The 26,127-nt window shown below is 43.4% G+C and overlaps 1 protein-coding gene across 1 annotated transcript in view; it reads left to right on the forward strand.

The window, feature by feature from the left end:
- LOC147693313 (extracellular calcium-sensing receptor-like) overlaps positions 1-25,381 on the forward strand; it is a 95,896-nt gene extending 70,515 nt beyond the window's left edge. Inside the window, exons 4-6 of the mRNA XM_086935924.1 lie at positions 3,044-3,271; positions 23,026-23,149; positions 24,459-25,381. Coding sequence (XP_086792050.1) covers positions 3,044-3,271; positions 23,026-23,149; positions 24,459-25,381 — 1,275 coding nt within the window. The remainder of the gene's footprint in view (positions 1-3,043; positions 3,272-23,025; positions 23,150-24,458) is intronic.
- The last annotated feature ends 746 nt before the right edge of the window (positions 25,382-26,127 follow it).

Consider the following 26,127-nt stretch of genomic DNA (forward strand, 5'->3'; position numbering starts at 1 on the left):
CAGAGAAGCAAGCTCTGCACAAACAGAGAAGCAAGCTCTGCACAAACAGAGACGCAAGCTCTGAACAAACAGAGAAGCAAGCTCTGCACAAACAGAGAAGCAAGCTCTGCACAGACATAGAAGAAAGCTCTGCACAGACATAGAAGCAAGCTCTGCACAAACAGAGACGCAAGCTCTGCACAAACCGAGAAGCAAGCTCTGCACAGACATAGAAGCAAGCTCTGCACAGACATAGAAGCAAGCTCTGCACAAACAGAGACGCAAGCTCTGCACAGACATAGAAGCAAGCTCTGCACAAACAGAGAAGCAAGCTCTGCACAGAGAAGCAAGCTCTGCACAGAGAAGCAAGCTCTGGACAAACAGAGAAGCAAGCTCTGCACAGACATAGAAGCAAGCTCTGCACAGACATGGAAGCAAGCTCTGCACAAACAGAGAAGCAAGCTCTGCGCAAACAGAGAAGCAAGCTCTGCGCAAACAGAGAAGCAAGCTCTGCACAGACATAGAAGCAAGCTCTGCACAAACAGAGAAGCAAGCTCTGCACAGACATAGAAGCAAGCTCTGCACAAGCAGAGAAGCAAGCTCTGCACAAACAGAGAAGCAAGCTCTGCACAGAGAAGCAAGCTCTGCACAGAGAAGCAAGCTCTGGACAAACAGAGAAGCAAGCTCTGCACAAACAGAGAAGCAAGCTCTGCACAAACAGAGAAGCAAGCTCTGCGCAAACAGAGAAGCAAGCCCTGCACACACAGAGAAGCAAGCTCTGGACAAACAGAGAAGCAAGCTCTGCACAAACACAGAAGCAAGCTCTGCACAAACAGAGAAGCAAACTCTGCACAAACAGAGAAGCAAGCTCTGCACAGACATAGAAGCAAGCTCTGCACAAACAGAGAAACAAGCTCTGCACAAACAGAGAAGCAAGCTCTGCACAAACAGAGAAGCAAGCTCTGCACAGACATAGAAGCAAGCTCTGCACACACAGAGAAACAAGCTCTGCACAAACTGAGAAGCAAGCTCTGCACAGACATAGAAGCAAGCTCTGCACAAACAGAGAAACGAGCTCTGCACAGACATAGAAGCAAGCTCTGCAAAAACAGAGAAACAAGCTCTGCACAAACAGAGAAGCAAGCTCTGCACAGACATAGAAGCAAGCTCTGCACAAACAGAGAAACAAGCTCTGCACAAACAGAGAAGCAAGCTCTGCAGAAACAGAGAAGCAAGCTCTGCAGAAACAGAGAAGCAAGCTCTGCACAAACATAGAAGCAAGCTCTGCACAAACAGCGAAGCAAGATCTGCTAAACAGAGAGGCAAGCTCTGCACAAACAGAAAAGCAAGCTCTGCACAAACAGAGAAGCAAGCTCCGCACAAACAGTGAAGCAAGCTCTGCACAAACAGAGAAGCAAGCTCTGCACAAACAGAGAAGCAAGCTCTGCACAAACAGGGAAGCAAGCTCTGCACAAACAGAGAAGCAAGCTCTGCACAAACAGAGAAGCAAGCTCTGCAGAAACAGAGAAGCAAGCTCTGCACAAACATATAAGCAAGCTCTGCACAAACAGCGAAGCAAGCTCTGCACAGACATGGAAGCAAGCTCAGCACAAACAGAGAAGCAAGCTCTGCACAAACAGAGAAGCAAGCTCTGCACAAACAGAGAAGCAAGCTCTGCACAAACAGAGAAGCAAGCTATGTACAAACAGAGAAGCAAGCTCTGCACAGACATGGAAGCAAGCTCCGCACAAACAGAGTAGCAAGCTCTGCACAGACATAGAAGCAAGCTCCGCACAAACTGAGAAGCAAGCTCTGCACAGACATAGAAGCAAGCTCTGCACAAACAGAGAAGAAAGTTCTGTACAGACATAGAAGCAAGCTCCGCACAAACAGAGAAGCAAGCTCTGCACAAACAGAGGAGCAAGCTCTGCACAAACAGAGAAGCAAGCTCTGCACAAACAGAGAAGCAAGCTCCGCACAAACAGAGAAGCAAGCTCTGCACAAACAGAGAAGCAGGCTCTGCACAAACAGAGAAGCAAGCTCTGCACAAACAGAGGAGCAAGTTCTGCACAAACAGAGAAGAAAGCTCTGCACAAACAGAGAAGCAAGGTCTGCACTCTCTGACACACCATAGAAGCGGCATTAGGCCGGATACCCATTTTCAGGTGAGGCTGCATCTCGTCGGGGAGTTGGGGTGGTGGGGGCTTTTTCCGGCATGAGAGGTCATTTGGCCAGGAAGTCAATGCCCTCAGGTACAGCGGCATGCAGGGAGACATAAGCATACTCCTCTCTTCCTGCTTTAACCACTTGAACTGTCTACAATCCTAAACTTTGACGTTGCCCTGTAGTCACAGTCACAGGCACTGGCACAGTCACAGTGAGATCTGGATTGTGCCAGACTTGCCTACATTTCCCTACTTTGAATATATCAGCACTAAAGCGGACTTCTTCCTCCAACCAGTAGTGCACCAGGAGGCTCGGTTGTAGCGTGGTAGAGAAAGGGGGCATGGACTCTGACAACCTCTTAGCAATCCAACTGTGTGGTACTTATTTGAGGTAACAGGAGGAGTAGTTGACCCCCAAGAACCCTCAAGAGCAAAGTGGACTTCATTCCCTAAAAAGGAGCACGCTAGGAGGCGCGTTTGCAGAGTGGTGGAGAAAGGGGACGTAGTCACTGAAAACCTCCCAGCAAACCCACTGTTTTGGCGTTACTGGGGGTAACTAAAGAGGTAGTTAGACCACAAGGGCATCCTTGGGGGCCTACGGTATTAGGCCCTCAAGGAGGCCCTCCTTTCTTCCCTGTAAATTATGGTTTGTTTATAAACATTGGTCTGGTAATTTGGCAAGATGGTCCTATTTGCCGGCACGACATACATTTGGTTTTGAATAATCTTCAAATAATTTGATTCTATAAAATATATTAAAACGTTTTTTACTCTTGTGTTACATCAATTAAGCAATACATCTATATTTGCGCTAAAGGTGTTTGTTTAAATTTTTGGAAGGATATTTTTAGATTATATAATTATATAGATTGCTTTGTTATAATGTTCTTCATCACCAGATCCTTCACTATCTGAAAAATCTGCACTTTAAGACCAACACTGGAACTGAAATTTTCTTTGATGCCAATGGAGATGCCCCTGCAACCAGCGACATACTGAATGTGCAGATATCTCAAGAAGAGGGATTCAAGCTTGTGAAAGTAGGAAAGTTGGACCCAACTGCACGAGAAGGTGAAGACATCATCGTAAACTCTACCGCCATCCTGTGGAGCGATGGGTCTTCTCAGGTGAGATCATTGGTTTATGTACAGACATGTATAAAAGCAGTAGCACCACAAATCTAAATAATCTTTCGAAAGAAATGTCTTATTGCTGTGTTCCGAAGTGCCATAGCAGTAGTTGTAATAGATGATGCGTTGCTAACCAGTTTACAGATTTTCTGACACTCACCTTGGGGGGACCCCATCCAAAAAGAATCCAAATGTAAGAAACAAAAGTAACTTTTTGAATGTGTAGTGCAGTTTGAGAAGACTTGACGTTTTTTGTTTTCGTTAATGAATCCAGGTATTCAAAGCAATCAACACAATCCATTAAAGATATTTTAGCTTTCTTGTATCCGGACGTGCAACAACAAGATTCCATACTGTGCTTGGATGCATTTCAGGCTGTTCAAAATGAATAATGTGACATTTATCAAGGAAACACTGAAAGAATATATAGTGTCTGTCATGTTCTGTCTACTCAGCAATATCTATAAAACTCTTGCCTTAAGTGAAAGGTATTATAACAACAAAATGACCCTCTATGACAACCAAAAAACACTGTTTCTGGGAGCTCACTTCTGTTACCAAATATGTCTAACACCAACTCACACCCAAAACCACAGAAAAATACAATCACTAAAACCCAGCTACATTACACTATTTAATCTTAAATATTGTGCTAAAAAAGACCATTCATGCTGTTGTGGTGCCTGAAAGTGAAACATGAACCACTAACAAACCCAATTGTGAATGAATGAGCACTGTTGTATGCCTGGGGAATTACAGCCTGTGTGTTAAATCATGTGATTCGTGCTGCCAGAAATGTGCTAAAATAAAACCAAAGGTGAAAGGTGCACAAAATCAAGTGGGTGACCATCGTCTGACAATCACTTATGTTACCCCTTAAGATGGTGCGTGTCTGTAAACTGGCTAAATGTTGGTAAGCACTGGGGGGCATATTCACAGAACTAACCTGAGATAAAATCCTCAACTTACTACTTTTGGTATTCACAGAAGGCATTTAGTAATAGTAAAGTTAGGACTTCTAACTTTACTACTACTAACTGCCTTCTGTGAATACCAAAAGTAGTACGTTTAGGATTTTATCTCAGATTAGTTCTGTGAATCTGCCCCTGGGTGCCAATCACAAAAGATGTCCTTATGGCATGGCTTCTTTTATGCCATTTGTATACTCCATTCTCTATGCCCATGTGATGCCATGCTTTTGTTTCATTTGAATATAAATTGTAAATGTAAATGTGTAAATGTGAGAAAGAAATAAGGTGAATTGTCGAACTAGACTACACTTGTCCTATGTGCCACTCCTGTAAGAGACGGTGTCTCATAAATGTTCAGCTTTTATGTGATTCCAATATAAACAACAACAAATGTTCTTCAAAATTCAACAGAAGGTTTATTTGATTAGTCTCAAATTTCAGTCATCAAGACTTAATCCATTAAAGATATGTTTTCATTAATACAAATTCCAATTCATCCGAGTGGGTCCTTTTTTTTTTCTTTTTTTCGGGACTGGTGCCCTTCGCTAGGACACTTTTTTGCAATCTGGAAACAAAGACATATGCGTTCAGGAAGGGGGCTCAACCACACAAACATGTAATAAGGTTCTTGGGGAAATATGCATCTAAGGATGTGGATTAAATGGTGCTTGCTTCACCGAGATGGTTTACAGATGGGATGTGTACCCTGGTGCAACCTTGGATGAAAAAGTGCAAATACGTTGTGGAGTGGCCGGGACTAACGATGTTAACAAAGTAGATGGGTCGAGTGAACTCAATCAAAAGAAATGTGCCCAGAAAAGTACTTATGGTCGAGTCCAATTTGTGAAAGAGGAAAATGGTGAACATGATTAAAAATGTGGGTGGAGGGTGCAGGAGCATACCGTAATTCGCCCGCTAACAAGAGTGCTAACATGGCAACGTGTAAACGAGCCTATCTTCAAAGTGACAGTTTCTAAAACTACGTTCGGGTCATGCGCGAGTTAATCAGTAAGTTTTGACCGCGTATATAGGTAAACAGCTGACATAAACGAAAAGGTGAAATGGCTCCGCAGGGGTGAGCGGCGCGAGGCGTCTCCCCCTGCAGATTTCGCGCATAATGGTAGGGCCCAGGAGCGTGATATAGAGGGAGCGTCAGGGCAGGTGTCAGTGCGTAGTTTCTGAGGAGAATAGGCGCAGGTAGTTAGAGAAGGGGTTTATTCTTTCTTTAGCGAAATCCTGAGATTCAGGCTGTTAATCACTTTAGTGATATACGAGCGAAGGATAGTTTAGTCAGAGAAAGTTTCCTTTCTCAACATGGAGATGAGTGAACAGCTGGTGGCGGCGTTGAGGTTGATACAACAAGAAGGCAGAGAAGACATGCTGACACAAGCAGCGCTCGACGAAATGCTTCCTCCGAGGCGTCCACCACAGAGACAAGCGGCGAAAGGAGTGAAGTATGCCATTGAAGCCTGTCAACCGGCTTCTGTCAGAAAACGAAACAGGCGCGCCCTTTCATTGAGTGCGGGTTTGGAGGCGTCTTTGCATCCTGGTGAGATGAGTAAGGTCGTGACAGTCCGAAGAGCATCTTCCCTCACACGTCAGAAGCCAGTGAGCGATTTCGACAACGGACCGAAAGCCGCTGAGGTAAATATGCTAGTGGCGGGAAATCCTCCGGGAGTCGCAAAGAAGGGTACACAGGCGGCCCTGAAGAGAAAAGGGAAAGAAAAGACAGTGAAGAAGGTGGCCCTTACTCAGGACAGTTTGGGTGGGCAGGGATTTCCATTACCTCATCATCAAGTAAATTGTATTCCTGTCGGTGATGCAACGTGTGGGGAAAATAGACAAACCATTGCCAGTCAGCAGTTCATCATGAGATGGGGGACGGGTTCGTTGGTGGCTTATTCTAGTGACAGCGATGACGAAGTTGTTTATGATACGCAGCACACACATGCCCCCCCTCCCGCAGGGTTCCTTTACAATTACCTCAGAATAGTTCTATGCTGACTGGAACTATTGATTCTGGCGCACGAGAGCTGCCCTCGGCTTTAGATGTGGGTCCTCAGGTACTTCAGTCAGTCGTAGCGTTTCAAGAGACACAGGATGTGAGCGATTCTGAGGGAGGGGATGAGTCTTATGGGGGTACTGACAAGGAAGAAGATTTTGAAAAGGAACAAGGACATGAAACATTGCTCGCAGAGCGGAGGGCCAGGCGGTGGGACACACAATACTTGTTTCCACGGGCCCGCCCTTCACCATATGAAGCACCTCACAAAGAGTGTGCACAGGTTGGAAGAGGAGACGGTCAGTCGCATTGGGTCGAGCGCCCCGTGTTCACTGACAATCCAGTTCTGCGTCATACGTCCGTGGAGGTTGTTAATACCTCACGAGTACCACGCGACATGGCTGAGGCGCAGTTGGTTAGTTTTCGGAACGCGCCAGCTGTTCAGGCGGCTGCCCCTACCGTGTCACGGTATACTGCCGAGCTTGGTAACGTATACTCCAGCGAATCCAGAGTTGATTTTTTTGCGATCAGACAGGTCTCAGGAGCGGAGTTCTGATCTGCTTTGGTCGAATTTGGATGGGGGAGTGGGGGATGGAGTTTGCCCAGGGACTAGTGGTGGAGTTCACGTGAGGGGTGATTTTAGTCAGACGGCAGGGGGTCAGGTTAGAACGTCAAAGAAAGGCAAAAAGGGTGTCCATTCCAAACAGAGTGTAGTGGGTAAGGTGGGGACAGGGGGCAAGGTTGGGGGGGCAACAAATTCTTCTTTGTTGTTTCAGAGGTCAAGTGCGGACTCTTCTGTGGTGAATGTGACCCCACGAGACTATCAAGAGCGGATGTCTCCGACCGAATTGCAGCAGCAATGGTGGGCGGTGTGGGATGACAGAAGAGATGACAGGGCGAATATTAGAGAGCTACCTGTGGTGAAAGTTGTTGGGGGAGGGGAAAGCGGGAGAAAGGTTGCGCCAGGTACTTCGATGGTTTCTGGTACGCTGTTTCCGATTAATGCATTAAATACAAGAGTTTTACCTCAGGAGTTACAGGTTATAACGGGAGGGAAGGCTTTAGAGGCGGCATCGGAGCAGAGGGTAGCTGTTAATGTTAGGCAGCGGCTTCCTTATATGGGTTTAGCGATGCCGTTGGGGTCCCACTTGTCGGACAAGACTAAGCAGCGGATATGGATTCACGAGTTCGTGAACATATTTAAGTTGCTGCACAGAGATGTCAGGCCAAAGAGGGTTCGAAAGAGGAGGAATGGGAGTTAGTGCGACGTCCCAGGTTGCCTCGTACGATTGAGAACTAGACTTCGGCCTTTCTGATTTACGCAAGCATTTATTGCGAAAAGTATCCGGAAAGGTCGGTCGCTCTGTACAAATACATGGACATAGTTAGGAAGGCACAGTTACATTTCGGGGGATACACCTGGCTTAACTATGACGAGGAGTTTCGAGCCCGTATTAGTCTTTGTGTGGAGAAGTCTTGGGGTGACGTAGATTCGGAGCTTTGGCTTCAATGGATGTCCACATCGCATCCAGCGGCTACGACAAACATGGCTAGTGGCTTGCCAGTACCCTACCGGCCCTTTTTATGGCATCCCGCTCACTCTGGAGCGGGTACATGGGGAAGAAGTTTTTCGTCAGGTACAGGAGCCTGTTGGAATTACAACAGCGGAATGTGCAACAGACCATTGTGCCGTTTCAAGCACGACTGCTCACATTGTGGGGGGCGTCATCCGCTCACGCACTGTAATTCCTCAGCGGGGGGTTTCAGTGGGCACAGAGTCGGTGATCACCAGAGATTTCCAGAGCAGGTTGGGTGGGCAGCGAGAGGTAGAGACGCACCTTTCCCTACTTTACCAAAAGGCGCCTACTCCAATTAAACTTAATAGTTTGGTGCCTTGGTTGAATAAATATCACGATACTGAGTCAGCATCTCGTTTGTTCTGGGGGTTTCGGGAAGGTTTCAAACTGGGATATCAGGGGCCACGACATCAGAGGTGGGCTGACCACCTGCGTTCGGCTAGGGAAATGCCGGAGGTGGATGCTGAAATTGAAGCAGGTAGAATAGTGGGCCCTTTCAAACATTGTCCTTTACCGAATTTGATTGTGCCCCCTATTGGAGTCATTCCCAAGAAAGCTGTTGGCGAATATCGTATGATTCAGCATCTATCCTGGCCGGAAGGGGGATCTATAAATGATTTTATATCTGAGTTAGACACGTCGGTCTCTTACACAACAGTGGATGAAGCTATGGAACTAGTGATAAAGGTGGGGACAGGAGCTGAAAAGGCGAAATGTGATATTCAATCTGCTTTCCGTTTGATGCCAATTTACCCTACTGATTTTGAATTATTGGGGATGTTCTTCCAAGGACATTATTTTGTTGACAGGGTGTTGCCAATGGGCTGTGCGACCTCTTGTGCGCCCTTTGAAATGTTCAGCACATTCATACGATGGATCTTTTCTCAGATGTGTACAGAGGGTGTTAGTTGTCATTACTTGGATGACTTCCTGTTCATAGGAAAGGCGAACACAGGACAATGTAGAAAAGCACTGACGTAATTCCAGAGGCTTGCTGAGGTTCTGGGGGTCCCTTTAGCGCCAGACAAGACTGAAGGCCCTGGTACGGTCATCACTTTTCTGGGCATTGAATTAGATACTTCACAAATGACAGCACGCCTTCCACAGAGTAAAAATTGCGAGATTAAGGCTTTTCTCCTCACAGTTCTGAGCTCAAATAACATAGAGGTGAGGCAGGTGCAGCGATTGTTGGGTTATTTGAACTTCGCATGTCGAGTAGTGAGGGCGGGCAGGACGTTTTGCAGATGTCTAGGCATGGCTTTATCTGGTGCATATCTCCCGCATCACAGAGTTCGAGTGACAAAGAGTATCAAAGAAGATTTGCGAGTGTGGTTGTGTTTTCTGGATGATTTCAATGGCATTCCTTTACGATTTGTGGATGACAAGTTTGTTTGGCAAGTGCAAATATATTCTGATGCTGCGGGATCCAGTGGTTTTGGTATCTTTTGGGAAGGGAGGTGGTGCGCGGAGATTTGGCCAGACCATTGGAAGAAGCATGGAAGAAGCATTGCTTTTCTAGAGCTGTTTCCCCTGATTGTGGCATTACTAGTGTGGGGCCAAGAATTTTAGAACAGGTCGGTGTTATTTAATGTCGATAACATGACAGTGGTGAACTTGATCAATCACCAGAAGGCGAAAGATGTTAGAGTTTTACAATTGCTGAGAATTTTCATGCTGTTAAGTTTATGATTCAACATGATGTTCAGAGCTAGACATGTCCCAGGGGTTAATTATTGCATTGCTGATGCTCTTTCCCGATTTCAGTGGCAGAAGTTCCGCGAATTGGCGCCTGGGGCGGATCTCCACAAAACAGAAGTGCCACAAGACCTTTGGGCCCTGGGGGAATGAGGATTGTTCAGCTAGTCGAGCAGTCCATTGCCCCTTCGACTAGGAAAAGTTATGTGCAAGCATGGCAGGAGTTTTTACATTACAAACAGAGTGTGGGTGGATCAGAGTCAGTTGGGATGGTCAAAGGTAGTATTTGCGATTTTGTTTTGACTCTCATTGATAAAGGTTTGTCTCACACCACAATTGCAGGTAAATTGGCTGGTTTATCTTTCTATGGTCAATTGTTGTGGGGTTTTGACCCGGTCGATGACCAGCTAGTGAAGAAAATGTTGAGGGGTTTGCAAAGGGGGTCACTTGGTTTACAGCGGCCACAAGCTCCTTTCAAATTTGATTTGTTGCAGAAGTTATTAGAACAGTTGCGTTCGTTTTGTTATGATCTTTGGGAGGTTGGGCCTTTTAGGTTAGCTATGATTTGGATGTTCTTTGGGGCTTTCAGGGTCTCTGAGGTGTTGGGTGTGGGAAGTGACAGAGGTTTATCTAGTGCAGAAATTTCCTTAAGAGACAATAGATTGGGGATATGGGTGAGGAAGTCTAAAACCGATCAGCTAGGCTGAGGTACGTGGGTCTTTCTGAATAGTAGTGGGAAGGCAGACTGTTGCCCTGTGCAGGAGTGGGTGCGTTTTATATCCAGGGAATCGTTTACAACAGGACATATTTTCATTCATGCATCTGGGGAAAAGATTACTAGTTCACAATTTTTTGCGGTTTTGCGAAGGGCTCTGACATGCTTGGGGGAAAATCCGAACCTTTTTGCCACACACTCTTTTCGTATAGGGGCGGCAACGGAGGCCGGCAGGTTGGGTTTGGGTCTGGATGTACTAAAACACATTGGCAGATGGAAGTCTAACTGTTACAAACGTTATGTGCGCAAATGACTTTGCTGTTTGGCTACCTCGTTGGGGTGTGTTGGTCTAATTCTCGTTTCATTTCAGGTACTGTGCGGGGTGCAAATTTGAAGTTTAAACGGCAGACCTGGATAGTAGGCCATTCGTTTGTAAAGTGGGCAGCCCTGTTTGCAGAGAAGCAGATCTATGGACGATCACTGGGTATCCCTAGTGCGCAGCACTAAGTAGTATGGAAGGGTAAAGGAGGCATGAAGTAGAATTATCTATTTCCAACATTAACTCAGATGTTTCACATGCGAGGTTGTCCGGACCAACTTATCATTCATGTAGGTGAGAATGATTTGGTTAAGATGTCAGGACTGGCGCTCATCAAACAGATGCAACTTGATTTGACGGTGGTGAGAATGAATTGGCCGACCACTCGCTTGTTTTGGACAGAGTTCATATACAGACAATCTTGGCGACAGGCCAGGTCTCATACAGCAGTTGAGAAGGCCAGACGGAAACTAAACAAGGCTATGAGGGTATTTTGTAAAGTGATGAAGATTGGGGTTTTGCAACATGAGAACATCTCGAGTAGCGAGAGTCATCTTTTTCGGGATGACGGAGTCCATTTGTCTCAATTAGGCATGGCATACTATTTGGTGGAACTCGGAGACATGCTAGCACAAGAACTACAGGTAAATCTATGGTGCAATTCGAGACTATGAAGGAAGTCGGTTTTTGTTTGGGTGGGGGCCAGGAAAACTCCTTGGTTTTCCTGGGTGGCATAAAATTCCCAGGGAGGAGGAGTCTAGAGCGGGCTCCTCCAGTTATTAGTTAGATAGGGGGAATGATACAGAAAAATGGAGGGAAAAAATGGAAAGAAAATGTTGGGGAAGTTATGATGAGTTCAATACAAGAAAAGAGATTATTGATGGTTTCGGTATAAAGTATACATTTATAATGAAATGAAATAAATAAATAAAGAAATGGTTTCGGTTTAACTGCCAAATTTACATGTTTGATGATCTGTTGGGAAATTTATGAATATACATATCCTGAATAAAGTGGCCTTTTCTGCTATGAGAAAGCGAGTGGTCTTAATTTGTGGGCAATAAGTCTTACCGGAGGATCACAATGTAACGGGAGGCTCATGGCCGCAGCCGTGCTCAGGTAGTTAACCGTAAATGCGTAAGTGTGTGGTAAATAAAGGGGGGGCGTGTTGGTATTGTGATAACAAATTTCGAAGACGGACTGTCAAACACTAGATGAAGTTCTTAGTGTGATCACGCTGGTGATTTACGTGCAAGTCTGCTTGAATGAAACTGAATGTAGGACGGTGTGAATTAAAATATGAAAAAATACAATTGAATGGCATAATCGGGGATGTCCATAAAGGTGACAATGTGGTAAAAATAAAAGACGGACTCACTATGGCAGCCATCTTGAAGTGAGTGTGAGAAAGCCCAGAGAAAAGATCAAAAAAGGTAAATAATAAACATGAAGAATAAACATAGCAGATGTGAGTGAATTTGTGAATCAAACGTGACCTTGAGTTAACACTCAAGTGCAATTGAGTCACCCTTAAGGTAGGCCCGAGGCCCCCCTATGTGCAGGGTGTAGTGTATGTGAAAGGTAGGACATGTCCTGATAGTGAACTACAGTGTAATTCATTTACATAGAATAGGGAATACTATGCAACATTTGTAGAATATATCTTCTCATTGGGACAAGATATAGAAATGGAGTTTAGCATGCCTGAACTCAGAATGTAGAAATGCATCTTTTAGTAAAGATGATTTCTATGTTCTATGTTCACTCTTAGAGAGTAGGTATTTTCTTGCTTAGCCATTCTGTGGGCCTCTGCTGGGTTGTAGATTGACTGTTTGACTTTGGAGTGAAAGGCTCTTGGACACTGAACTGCATAACTTAGCTGTAAAAACAAAAATAATGCCTTTAGTGTTCCAGTAGTAAATGCAGTGATAAGTCTCCAGATGGGATTGCAGGTGAGCCAGTGGTGGGGTTTCCTCTGAAAGGGTATGCATTGACATTGCCAGTCCCTTTGACCCTCAAACAGCCTCAGAAAACAGATTTATACTGGTAGTAGTGGATCATGCTACCAGGTATCCTGAAGCAATTCCCCTAACAAATGCACCTGCAGTGGTTAGGGCCCTGTTGGCATCTTTAGCAGAGTGGGCTTTCCCAAAGAGATGGTATCAGAAAGAGGGACAAACTTCATGTCTTGTTACCTGAAACAAATGTGAGCTGAAAACGGAGTGACCTGCAAGTTCACTACCCCACATCATCCACAGACAAATGGGCTTGTTGAAAGGTATGATTGCTGTACTCCCCGAAAAACACAGAAGGAGATTAGATACCTTACTGCCATGCATGCTTTTCTCTTACCGAGAGGTGTCACAAAGAGGAGTATGTTTGTCCCCCCTTTTAACATCTGTTTGGTCATCCTGAAACTTATGTTTGTTTTGTAAGACAACCATTGTGTCTTGTGAAAGAAGGATGGGAGAGGACTCTCAAATAGCCTAAACAGGACATTGTGGAGTATGTGCTTGGCCTTTGATCCAGAATGGCCGAATACATGAAAAAAAACAAGAACATTGAGGCCAGCCAATTGCTCCAGAAGCTTTGGTATGACCAAAGGGCTGCCATGGTGGAGTTCCAACCAGGTCAGAAGGCGTGGGTTTTTGAGCTTGTGAAACTTAGGGCTCTCCAGAGCAAATGTACTGAACCCTACCCTATCCTAGAAAGAAAAGTGAAGGTCACCTATCTTGCAAAAACCCCAAGAGGGTCATCCATTTCAACTGCCTTAAACCCTACCATGACAGGGCCGAAGTGACTATGCTGATAGTCACAGATGAGGATCAGAAAGCAGAGAGTGAACATATACCTGACATCCTCTCACACAAACCTAAAGCATGGTCAGTGGAAGGAGTGGTCTTATCAAACACACTCACTACCCAACAGCAGACTGATTGCAGGAAAGTATAAAATCGGATTGCTCAGCTCTTCTCCTTGACTCCTTGTCAAATTAACTGGTATGCACATGATGTGGACACTGGTTACAGCCTACCTTTCAAAAACAAAACCTACAGGCAGTGTGATCATGTTAAGGAGAGCATCAAAGCTGAAGTAAGCATGATGCTGGAATTGGGAGCCATTGAAGCTTCTGGGAGCCCCTGAACAATCCCAGTTGTCTTAGTCCCCAAACCTTGCACCCAGGGTTGACATAAATAGATGAGGTTTGGTGTGGACTGTAGGGGCCTCAATGCTGTATCCAAAACTTATGCACATCCAATTCCTAGGGCTGATGAGCTAATTGACAGGTTAGGGTAGCCAAATATCTTAGATCGCATATCAGATAACTGGCAGCGAGCTAAGACCTGTGAAGCAAAAGAGGAATCAGCATTTGCAGCCCCAGATGGGCCTTACCAGTTTACTCCGATGCCATTTGGATTAAACAATACATAAAGATAAAATACTTTTAACACCCTGAAAAAAGCAATGTACTTAAGACCCATTCTGGAAGCTCCAGATTACACCAGGCAGTTCATAGTGCAGACAGATGCCTCTGAACATGAGATAGGAGTGGTCCTATCCCAGAACAATGATGAAGGCCATAACCACCCAGTTGCTTTCATTAGCAGGAAGTTAGCCCTCAGAGAGCAGCATTGAAGTGCCTTTGAGAGGGATGCCTTTGCTTTGTTTGGTCCCTGAAGAAACTGAGGCAATTGTTTTTTCTCTTTCTTCCCTGTTCAAACAGACTACAGGCCTCCCGGATGGTGGATGCAAATGGAAGGAGGAACCTCCAACCTGTTAAGATGGTCGATATCTCTACATGGAATGGACATTATAGTGGAATACAGCCTGGTGCTGACCATTCCAATGCAGATGGTCTTTCCTTGTTCTTCCACTAAAAAGATTAAAACTCTCTAGGGAAAGGTTAATTTCATCCTCTTTTGTTTGTGGGATTCGTGTAGGAAAGTGCCTATTTTTGACATGGTTAGTCCCCGCTTTTGCGAGGAATGTTATGTGATTTTGACTGAAAGAACATTGGGTCCCTGCTAACCAGGTCTCCAGTGCCAGAGCTCTTTCCCAAAACTCTACCGTTGTTCCCCAATTGGCACAATTTAAGCCCCCATGTTAGTCCCTAGTAAGTGGTACCCCTGATACCTAGGGTATTAGGACTGGAGAGGGTCCTCTAGGGCTGCAGTGCAAATTGTGCCACTCTAGGGACCCCTCACCAAGACCATGCAAACTGCCAATCCAGGCTGTGTGTCTTGGTGCAGACAAAAGTGAAGAGTCGACATGGCACACATTCCTATGCGCCATGCCTATGGACACTGCATGAGGGAAAGGTAAATCTGCCATACTGCAGGCGTTCCAGCCCTAAGGCAGGGTACACTGTATCGTGTGTGGTCATCATATCTGCCTGAGAAGATTGACCCTGCAAAACCCATTCTTAGATATTGTAAGTGCAAAGAGAAGCCATAGGGGGTAGACTGGCTTTAAACCTGTCATTATGAGTTCCCAGCTTCACTGTACCCAGAGATAATATGCTTTCAAACCTCTCATCTTTAAAAAAACAAAACACTGATGCCAGTGTTGGATTTTTAATAAATGCGCACAGAGGGTACCTTAGAGGTGTCCCATGAATTCTTACCAACTACTAGTGGGGTCAACAACTGGTTTGAGCCAGGCTACCACCACTAGACATGTTTCTGACCTCATGGGGTGAGAACCTTCACTCTCAGGGGCCGATAACATTGCCTGCTCCGGGCAGAGATGCTTCACATCTCCTCCATGCTGGAATGGCATTCCAGGGCAGGAATCTTCAAAGGCGGTGCACCCTTTGAAGTGTAACGCAGGCCTCTCCAGCTAGTGGAAGATGCAAACCCCTATGTCCAGACCCCAATTTTGGTAGGAGGACAGTGGGGACAATTAGTTAGATTAGGAGGTGCGCCCACATTCAGGCAGCATCACCCCAATGGTGGAAAAGGTGATGCGAACCCCACATTTTATTTTCTTCCATCCTGTGTTAGAGAGAATTAGCCAACAAGGGTCAGGGTTGTGCCCATTTCCCACAGGAAATCGTCATAGACAGTGTTGTCACCCTAAAGGTAGGTAGCCCATTGGCTACTACCTTCCACTCCCTTTAATGCCCCTACATTTAGAATTAAGGTGGCATCCCTCAAACCAGCACTTCAGAACCAACTGACCTAAAGAAGATACAGACAAAAGAGGGCTGCAGGGGAACTTTGGCATGAAACACTGCCTGCAGCTTCAAGACTTGACAATCATGGTGAACTATCTCATTCTGCTGCACCGTGGACTCTAAGAACCCGAGAAGATAGTCAGATATTTGCTAATTGCCTATGAACTACCTTTGGAGTAGAGGGGCTACTCCCCTGCAGACCCCAGGCATTAAAGTCACAGAGTCTAAATTACTGAATTGCAATTTCCTAACCAGATAAGCACTGCAACTACCCAGGAATATACTCATGCTCTGGAGGGTCAGATCTGTGTCGCCACCAAGACCCACTGGAACGATGCCACACCAATCCCCAGGGTACCGGATCCCCTGCACCCAGATCGACTGTCTGAGCTCCTGAGGAGCTTGTGACCTGAACCCTCAAACTTGCCTGAAAATCCCCCTGTGCATCCTGTTTTTAGGTGGCCACCCTGCTTTGTAGTATATCAGGTATCAATGCCTTCCGCACCTTGCTCTTGGTCAAATTCTGGGACTTTGAGCCTCGGCCTGCAATGACATGAAGGTGAACCCCTAGAACCAACAGAATGATTTTCCATGCATTTCTGCTTTTTCCTTCCACAGGAATACATTGTGCATAATTGATACAATTTTGAACTACTTCCAAACTTTAATAATTTTTAAGAAAAGCAGTACTTAAATTTGAACAACGTTCTTGGTTTAAAAATATACATACAATCATTTATTGCCTCTCTGGGATTTGGATTTTAATAAAAGTCATGGAAATTATATTCTTAAAGTACATTCTTGAGTGTGTCTATTCATTGCAAATGATTAGCACTACCCTCTGATAAGCCTAGCTTCTCACCCACACTACCACGAAATAGAGTGTTAGCATTAGCTACTTTTACCTCTGTAAGCCCACTGGACTTGCTGCACAGTGTACTTCCTACAAGCAACAATTGAGCTGATCCTGTGCCATAGAACACGTCCCAAATGTCTCCTATCAAGGAAAGGCACACATAGGTTGTGGCTGTAGGTGGTGGTAGTGCTGGGTAATGTTGGATCACCAATGGAGGTGAAATGACCTGGTCTATGACTCAAGAAAGAGTCAATAGGGAATAAGTTTCTCAAGAAGGAGAAATAGGAGCTGAGTATGGATAATAATATTGTATAAAATTATGCTGCATGATTGTGTCCTTTCTTCCATTGACCATAATCACTAAATTTACATTCGCCTCTTTCAGTTGAAGTTGAATTTGTTGAACAGTTAATTAAAACCTTTACAATCATGCAATGAGAATTAGTTTTTTTAACAATTTAAAATAGATCATTGTAAAAACACAATAAAAAATGGTTAAACAGCAAAAAAAGAAGTATCGAGCAGGCTAGGGATGTAGAGTAAAGTGCAGGATGCAGGGCATAAAGTGAAGCGATGTGCGCAAAGCCATGGAATGCTGGGGGCAGCTGAGGCTAGGTAACTGTGGCTATAGCTCGCTATAGCATATAACTGTGGAGCAGTGCGTGCCCTGAGAGGTACCATAAGGTGCCCGGCAGCGTTGGGGCAGAGCTAGAAAGAATGCTTCTTGCAGATAAAGGGTACAGCTTGCTGGCAGCAGGGGCTACTTCTTCTAGATATTGACGACAAGCGTCAGTATTCGGTCTAACTTGCAACAGGGTAAAGTGCTGCGTGCTGAAAGTACTGTTTTTTTAGCATCTTACTGTAGGGAATGGTATAGTGCTGTGTGCTAAAAGTACAGTTTTTCTGAGACTCTTAATTAAGTGATGGTCTTCGTTGGAGATTGTTGGATGCTGAGTATAGTGGTATATGCAGGGACTTGCAGTAAAGTTATGCATTGGATGTTATGGGTGGATTGGTCATCTTAGAGAAAAATGTTGGAGAGGGCTTTTTCTACCTAGTGAAAAACATTTAGGGTGCATTATATACATCCTTGACATTACTAAAGATCCCATTTGCGGCAGCAACACAGTCAATAAAGTGCATGAAATGCCAATCTTGATGGTTCTTAAGTTCCTGTTTAGGGCAGCAGAGCAGGCACCGTGGTACATTCAGTTGTAGTACAGTCCACAGCCTGGGTAGCCTGCCTTTTTATGATCGTTTCTGCAGACTGATTGTACCAGACAACAGTTTAGAATTCCTCACCAGAGAAGGATGCTAACACTGCTTGTCTGCAGGTTCAGATGTATTTGTTATTGAAGACAGGCCTTAGCAAGGTTCATTGTTCCTGTTTGAGGGCCTTGCATATGGTCAGTAAGTGCACTATAGCCTCTTCCTCTCCCCACAGAGTCGGCAAATTGGTGGCTTCGAGGGATGAAGCCAAGGTGGCATGTGATAGGCAGATGGTTGTATGCCTAGGCGAGATTTCCAAAATTTCTCTTTTGTTACTCTGGAGAAGCTGGTGAGGAGGAAGGCTTGTGGAATTGCCTTGCTGTAAGACTGCAAGGTAAACCAGCCATGAGCACGCTCTGTCAGGGCGGCTTTGTCCTGTATGAGTGATTCTTTTTTGATCACGTTATTTACCATTTTTTAAAGCTGGCAATGGTCGCTGGTGCCTCCCCAAGTTACTGCAGACCCAGCGGGTTAAATGCAACCAAGATGGATCGCACACCACTAGCCTCTCTTCCGGGTCGCCCCTTGGCACTCTGGTACATGTAGTGCATGTAGATGGACGAGTAAAAAGTAGTTCACCACAGTTGGTGCGAGTAGTTACTCATAATCCCCAAGTTCTCTGGACCCGAGACATGGCCCGGGTTTCGGGACAGTTTCCCTCGTCAGCAGAGCAGTGTTTGGGGTGGATGAGAAGGCCGCCAAGTAACCAGCTGGTTAAATGAATTGTCCAGATACATTTGGACTGGGCATGCCCCCTTGGTGTTCAGTTCTTTTCACAGAAGCATGTTTAGGGAGTCCGGCGGTCCGCCTTCAATTTTGAACCAGCTCTGGGTGAAGGCTCCTCTGCGGACCAGCTCTTGCCTTTGCATCCCAAACTCCAGCCTTAATTGTGCAGGAGAAGTATATCCTGGTAGCCCAAACATTTCTCCTGTTATTGTGTGGTCCAGAGTTTTATCATCTCTCCCTCTCATAGTTTCACTTTCAAAGCTGATCAATGGTATAAGCTTCGCCTGGATCACTCTGAATAAGCGAAATAGATTTGGGCCAGAGATTTTGTTCTTTAGGTTTCTTAGTGCCACAGCGGTCATTAATCCCCTTCTTTTAATGGCCTCAAGTTGAGCTGTGTACTTCCCTCTATCATCGACAATGATTCCAAGGTACTTGTAGTTTTGTACGGCTTCCAGTTTACATGACGCTATGTGACAACGAGGTTGAGACTATTTTTTGCATCAATTCAAGTAGAGAGTTTTTTCTCTATTAATGCTAAGTTTGTTCTCCTCCGAGTACTGCAATGTAGTGTCAAGCAGGTGCTGTAAACCCACTGGTGTCCGGCTTATGAGGACCAGGTTGTCTGCGTAGGAAAGGTTAGACAGCTCGAGGCCACTTATTTTGGGGGTGTGCGAGTTGTTGCCATTAAGGAAGATTGTAAGCTCTGCCATAAAAAAATTAAAGAGTAGCAGAGCAAGCATGCAGCCTTGCTTTAGTCCGTTGTTGGTTGGGATCTTTCTTGTTAGCTGGTCTCCTTTGCCCTGTTTTACTTGTACCCAGGTGTTGCTGTGCAAGAGGACTTACTGTTTTAGAATAGTGGTGGAATATTCAGCTTTTTTAGTTTTTGCCACAATAAATTCCTGTTTATATGGTTGAACGCTGAGCTATAGTTGATGGCCATTTTATGGCAAGTGTAGCATCTATCATTAGTTAGAGATTCATGATGTTGGTTGTAGTACCCATGTTCTTACAAAAACCTGTTTGATTTATCGGGATTGCAGAAATTCCCGTCGCCCATGATGTTAATTCTTGTAAAAGCAATCCTGCATGATATTTGGATTCGTTGTCAAGAAGAGCTACCAACCTGTAGTTTTTTGGATTATCCCTTTTGTCTTTTTTATAGATGGGGAGATGGGTAAACAGTCAAAATATCGATTTTTTAATTTCGACTTACACTTATATCGAGTTGCTAATATCGATGGGACAGAATATCGATGTCCAGAATATCGATGGCCAGAATATCGACCCTAAGGTAAGTAATATCGAAATTACTTATATCGATAGCATATATATCGATGTAAGTAATTTCGATTTACTAATGTGTTAGAAATTTTAGTTAAGTATTTAAATTAATTGTTATAATATGTGTTTAATATGTTTTTATAAATAAAAAATATATAAAAGTAAATAATATGTTTTACTACCAGAGCGGGTTGTGGGTTTTTAGGGGAATAGGGTGGGAAGTAATTTATTTGTAATTAAATAATTATTTTGTAATGATTAATTTATTTTGCAATTAAATATTAATTGGCAATGAATTAATTTAATTGATTAATTGATTAATTAATTAATAATTTATGTATATTTTTAAGTAAATTATATGTTTTACTACTGGAGCGGGTTGTGGGTTTGTAGGGGAATAGGGTGGGAAGTAATTTATTTGTAATTAAATAATTATTTTTCAATGATTAATTTATTTTTCAATTCAATATTAATTGGCAATGAATTATTTTAATTGATTAATTGATTAATTAATTGATAATTTATGTATTTTTTTAATTAAATTATATGTTTTACTACTGGAGCGGGTTGTGGGTTTATAGGGGAATAGGGTGTGAAGTAATTTATTTGTAATTAAATAATTATTTTTTAATGATTTATTTTTTTGCTATTAAATATTAATTGGCAATGAATTATTTTAATTGATTAATAGAATAATTAATTGATAATTTATGTTTATTTTTAACTAAATTATATGTTTTACTACTGGAGCGGGTTGTGGGTTTATAGGGGAATAGGGTGGGAAGTAATTTAATTGTAATATTAATTAATTTTGGGTAAAGAGGTATTTTTGGGGTTCAGGGTCAGTTTTCAGTTTTTGGGTAAAGGGTTATTTTTAGGGTTCAGGGTCAGTTTTTAGTTTTTGGGTAAAGGGGTATTTTTAGGGTTCAGGGTCAGTTTTCAGTTTTTGGGTAAAGGGGTATTTTTAGGGTTCAGGGTCAGTTTTCAGTTTTTGGGTAAAGGGGTATTTTTAGGGTTCAGGGTCAGTTTTCAGTTTTTGGGTAAAGGGGTATTTTTTGGGTTCAGGGTCAGTTTTCAGTTGTTTGGTAAAGGGGTATTTTTAGGGTTCAGGGTCAGTTTTTAGTTTTTGGGTAAAGGGGTATTTTTAGGGTTCAGGGTCAGTTTTCAGTTTTTGGGTAAAGGGGTATTTTTGAGTTCAGGGTCAGTTTTCAGTTTTTGGGTAAAGGGGTATTTTTAGGGTTCAGGGTCAGTTTTAGGTTTTTGGGTAAAGGGGTATTTTTAGGGTTTAGGGTCAGTTTTCCCTACTGTTGCACCCACTGGAGTGGGAATAGTAATTATTGTTAAGTAAGTATATATTATATATGATTTTTAATTATTATTTTTAAATTAAATATGTATTATTAATTTTTTTACCATTATTACATATATTTAAATATGTTTAAGTAATTAATAAGTATTATTTACAGTATTTTTTATGTTATTTTAAATTTGAAAAAAATCGATATATTTAACAACGATATTTTTAACATCGATATTATTTTTTCGATATTTTGGTACTTACCATGTTGTACATAGGGCGTCGATATTTTTGCTATCGATATAATTACGCCGATATTTGTGTAGGTCGAAATTCTGTCTGTCGAAATTCTGTCATAGATCCGGGGAGATGATCAAACCCCTCCATGAGGATGGTATTGTTGATGTACGCAGGATTGATTCAAAGGTCGGTTTTAATACGGATGCCCTGTATTCTGGGTCTTGTTTGAATAATGTGGGTGGGATCCCATTTGGTCCTGGTGTTCCCTAGTCTCCCCTGTGAAATTCTTTTGCAGATTTGTTCGCTTGTGATGATGAGAGGCTGTTCTAAAATTGTGTTTGATGGTGATTAAGATGTTAGAGCATCGCTGTCAAGCGGGAGAGTTACGGTGTGCGGTTTGAGCTCATAGTCTTTATTAAAGTTCGTTTGTAGTCTGTTGTCCAAGCCTCTTCTGTTACATGAGATTTGATGTCTTGATTTAACGGGTTGGGCGAAAGTGTTGACAAAAAACGGGCACTGTTGTTGTTTTTTATGTTGTGCAGAATTTTAGCCCAGAAAGCCTCCTTCGTGTCTTTTTTGAGGCGCCAGATTAGTTTCTTGTGCTTAGCTTTCAGGACTCTCAGTTCGTGTAAGGTAATAGGATCAGAGTTGCCTTTCTTCAGTCTCCAGAGTACATTGTTTATCAACTTTTTCCGAGCGGTCTATTATGTCAGAATAGAAAAACTCAGTGTGAGCAAATTTTATGTCCAGCATACTCAAACATATGACTCTGAGCATTCCGCAAGGAATGCAAGCATTTCCCTACCTTGAAACTGCATACAAATGTATTCTTGCACAAGGAAAGGGTAGCTAGATTTTCAGGATGGGACTGGGACAAAAACATTTCAAAATTGAGTAGGGTGTAAAAGAAACACTTATATATATAGAGAAAATATTTGCCACTGGAGAAATTAGGAATCATTTTGTTAAGGATAAAATGCACTTTTAAAAATTCACCTTTACATTTCAGTGTGATGAAATATTTACATAAGGGAGTACTGCTAGGAAAATGTGCCCTAGAATCACTCTTCAATCATTTGAGAAACAAGTTGCAATTCAACCCTAATCCCATACAATCTAAAAACTACATTTCTGACAGTCTTGCTGCGGCTTTGGGAAGAATGTAGGAAACTCCGCCTTTTCTATTCTAATATTTTTTAAGTTCGATAAACAATCACCAGCCCTTCCTTTTGGGTGAGACCTTCTTGGCCTTAGCTCAGTGTTGCCTTGCTAGATATTTCTCATGGTTTCAGGGTTTCTCATATTGTGAGGATCGGAATTGATCACACTGTAAAGAAGTTACTCTGTATGTAACTTTGCTAGTTACAATTGTATTATGGAAAATTAAGCAAGGGTTTATTTGCATTTTTTACACCTCAATCCACTTTTAAGTTAATTTCTAAGTGGTGAGTAATTCATCCAAGTCCTACACTGAGTAGGGATCACTCCTCTCTCCCTCACAGGTATTTTAATTTATACTTTCAAGGTGTTTGACTTTAAGTTTCCATGTTCTGATGTTTCCTCTCTCTCATCCTCAGGTCTCAGTGTCTGACCGGTCACTGCTCTCTTTTCTTCCCCTCCCCAGGTCCCACGCTCTGTCTGCAGTGAGAGTTGTCCTCCTGGGTACAGGAAGGCGTCGCGAGAGGGGGAGCCCTCGTGCTGCTATGACTGTGTCCCCTGCTCCCAGGGAGAGATCAGCAATGGCTCAGGTGGGTTAACCTTCCTCTGCACTCACTGCTTCCTCAGCTTCAGACAGCAGCTCACAGTCACACAGATCTTGTGAAAAAGATGTGTTGTTAATCATTATTCAGGTTGTATTAAGTATGATTGATAAGTTTAATATCAGAATACAAGGGTTGATGATCCAAAGATTGTCACCTTTTCTAGGTGTCCCATTTTACTGCCAATCAGGAGAGGATGAAGTAGAATGAATACTAAGGTGGGCTGATCATTTGGCCAGTATATAGCTTGCAGGTCTATTTGCGTGAGACAATATTGTCCAAGTAATTCCTCACTGGAAGTTTACCTCATTGAAAAACTGTAATCATTTCCACAAGTCTGTTCAGGCTTCAAAGTCAGAGACCTACAATTCATAGTTCCCAATAATGAATCACAAACTCTGGAACATATTTATAATGAAGTGGCGGAGCATTTAAGAAATGCAGGGTTGCATCATATTTACAACAATAAGGTGCAGCCCTGTGTTTCCCCCTGCGCTGGCGCTAAACTTAGCAGCCTAGTGCCAACGAAGGCACCCGTGGACCATAATTCAAGGGTGTCTACGTTGAGGGAAGATGGTTTATGTGCACGAAGGTCTCCCTCCCTGCACATAAACTACTTTTGTGTGTGCTGCTTAGTTGCATAATTTCATTTTCTTTTTGATTGTTTCAGTGCAGAAAGGGAGAAACACATTTTCACCTGCGCGCACACACACACACACACACACAACATACATTTGAAATTATTTTATTTATAAAAGCTGCCACCAAAGGTCCAGTTACAGAAAAGTGTGCTCTATTTTTAGTACACTAATAGAGAATGCTAGAATATTGTAGACTATTAGCATATGAAAAATGAGCTGAAAATGTAATAAGGAGCTATCCCTGTGATCTTGGCACAAATACCCCTAACGGATCTCCATGCCAGACACCAATCATTGATGAGGTTACCTTGGCGAGGAAGCAATGAACTCAGTGATCATTCAAGACTTTGGTGTGAACTCTTTGCTATATGTGTCAAGAGGTGTGCTAAAATGCAATCACTCATTGAATTAGGGATGTACTGTTTGTGTTTTAGGAACTTGCCAATAACTCAGCTGTCTAGATTTCAGGGCATAAGAAAGCCCATGCTGTCATTATCAGTCTCATGTTGTTTGAAATTTGCCTCTATTGTTGTCTCACCTACACATGTTTAATGATTCTTTTAGGCTGAACCCGAAGGACCTATTTTAAGTGAGAGACTTCTTCGTGATATGGAATGAAAATAGATTTTATGCAAACATCTGTTTTTCATTTACAGATGCTGTGACATGCTTTAAATGTGTTGAAACCCAGTGGTCCAATAAGAGACATGATCGATGCGTTCAAAAGCAGGTTGAATTTCTAACAGTGGGTGATCCCCTGGGTCTAACACTGGCCATCTGTGCATCAGGGATGACCCTTATCACTGCTTCTCTTCTGCTTCTCTTCAACAAGTACAAAGACACTCCCATCGTCAAAGCCAACAACCGGGGTCTCAGTTACCTGCTCCTCATCACCCTCATGTTCTGCTTCCTTTGCTCCTTCATGCTCATTGTCCGGCCTACGAAGCTCACCTGCATGCTGCGACAGACTATATTTGGGGTAATTTTTTCCATCAGTGTGGCCTCTGTTCTGGCAAAAACAATTCTTGTTGTTCTTGCTTTTAAGGCCACTAATCCCAACAGCTCATCAAGGAGGTGGCTGGGATCAAAAACACCATTTAGTATAGTTTTCTTCTGTTCGTTGATCCAAATTGTAATCTGTGTTTTATGGCTAGCAAAGTCTCCTCCATTCCCAGAACTGAACATGAAGTCTTACAATGAGAAGATAATCCTTGAGTGTAATGAAGGAGACACCATCTTCTTCTACTGCATGCTAGGATACATGGGCCTCCTGGCCACAGTCAGCTTTATGGTGGCCTTTCTCTCAAGGAACCTGCCCGGAAGCTTCAACGAGGCCAAGCTGATCACCTTCAGTATGCTGGTATTTGTCAGTGTGTGGATCTCTTTCATCCCGGCGTACCTGAGCACACGAGGGAAGTACATGGTGGCCGTGGAGGTGTTTGCCATCTTGTGCTCCAGTGCTGGACTGCTCAGCTGTATATTCTTTCCCAAGAGTTACACCATTCTTGTAAGGCCTGAAAGAAACTCCAGGACTTACTTAGTAAGAAAACACGTAGATAATAGAGTCAAAGATGGATAATGGCCATTTACCTGATAATTATCAGGATGATTGACAACTCATGTTGACCATTAAAAGTGACATTACCAAAACATGTAAAAATGTTCAAACACTATAAATAAACACTTAGGTAAGTGGTGGGGCTATTATCTTTCACATGTTTAACACTATTACATTTTTCCATGGATATGGAGTCACAGAAACTACTGCCCTTTATCAAAAGTGGGAGGGCTGTCATTTTTCACTAAGGACCTCATAACAGAGTCCCCATTAATCCTGATTTATCTGGTAACTGGTAACTCTGCTGATCTGTGATGTTTTACTCTGAGGCTTCTCCTGCTAGCACGGACTGGAATTTTTCACTTATAGCTGGCTTCTCAGGGTCCCACTGGTACTCCCTGGTAACAGCACATCCTCTCTTTGAGAGCCTTGAGAGCCGTGATGCTCCTGATATCAGTAAAAACAGGGGGTGAAGTTACATTCTGAGATACTGTTGACCTACGTATATACTCAGGGCCTCGTTTATAAAGAAGGCAGCGCCAAAAGTCATTTTGTCATGCTGCCCTGCACCAATTGAAAAGGGCAGGAATGCAAGATGCAGCGCATTCCTGTCCTTTCAGCCAGTGCTGGCACACAATTTGAAGCCAAGCACCAATACAGGCATCCTTGCACCAAGGTGCAAGCGTGTTTATGTTGTTGGAATTTATGCACCTTCCTGCATAAATACCTCATCCCTCATCACATGTTGAAACAGGAAAAAACAAGGG

This window comes from Lissotriton vulgaris, chromosome 8 (genome assembly GCF_964263255.1).
Source record: "Lissotriton vulgaris chromosome 8, aLisVul1.2, whole genome shotgun sequence".
NCBI lineage: Eukaryota > Metazoa > Chordata > Amphibia > Caudata > Salamandridae > Lissotriton > Lissotriton vulgaris.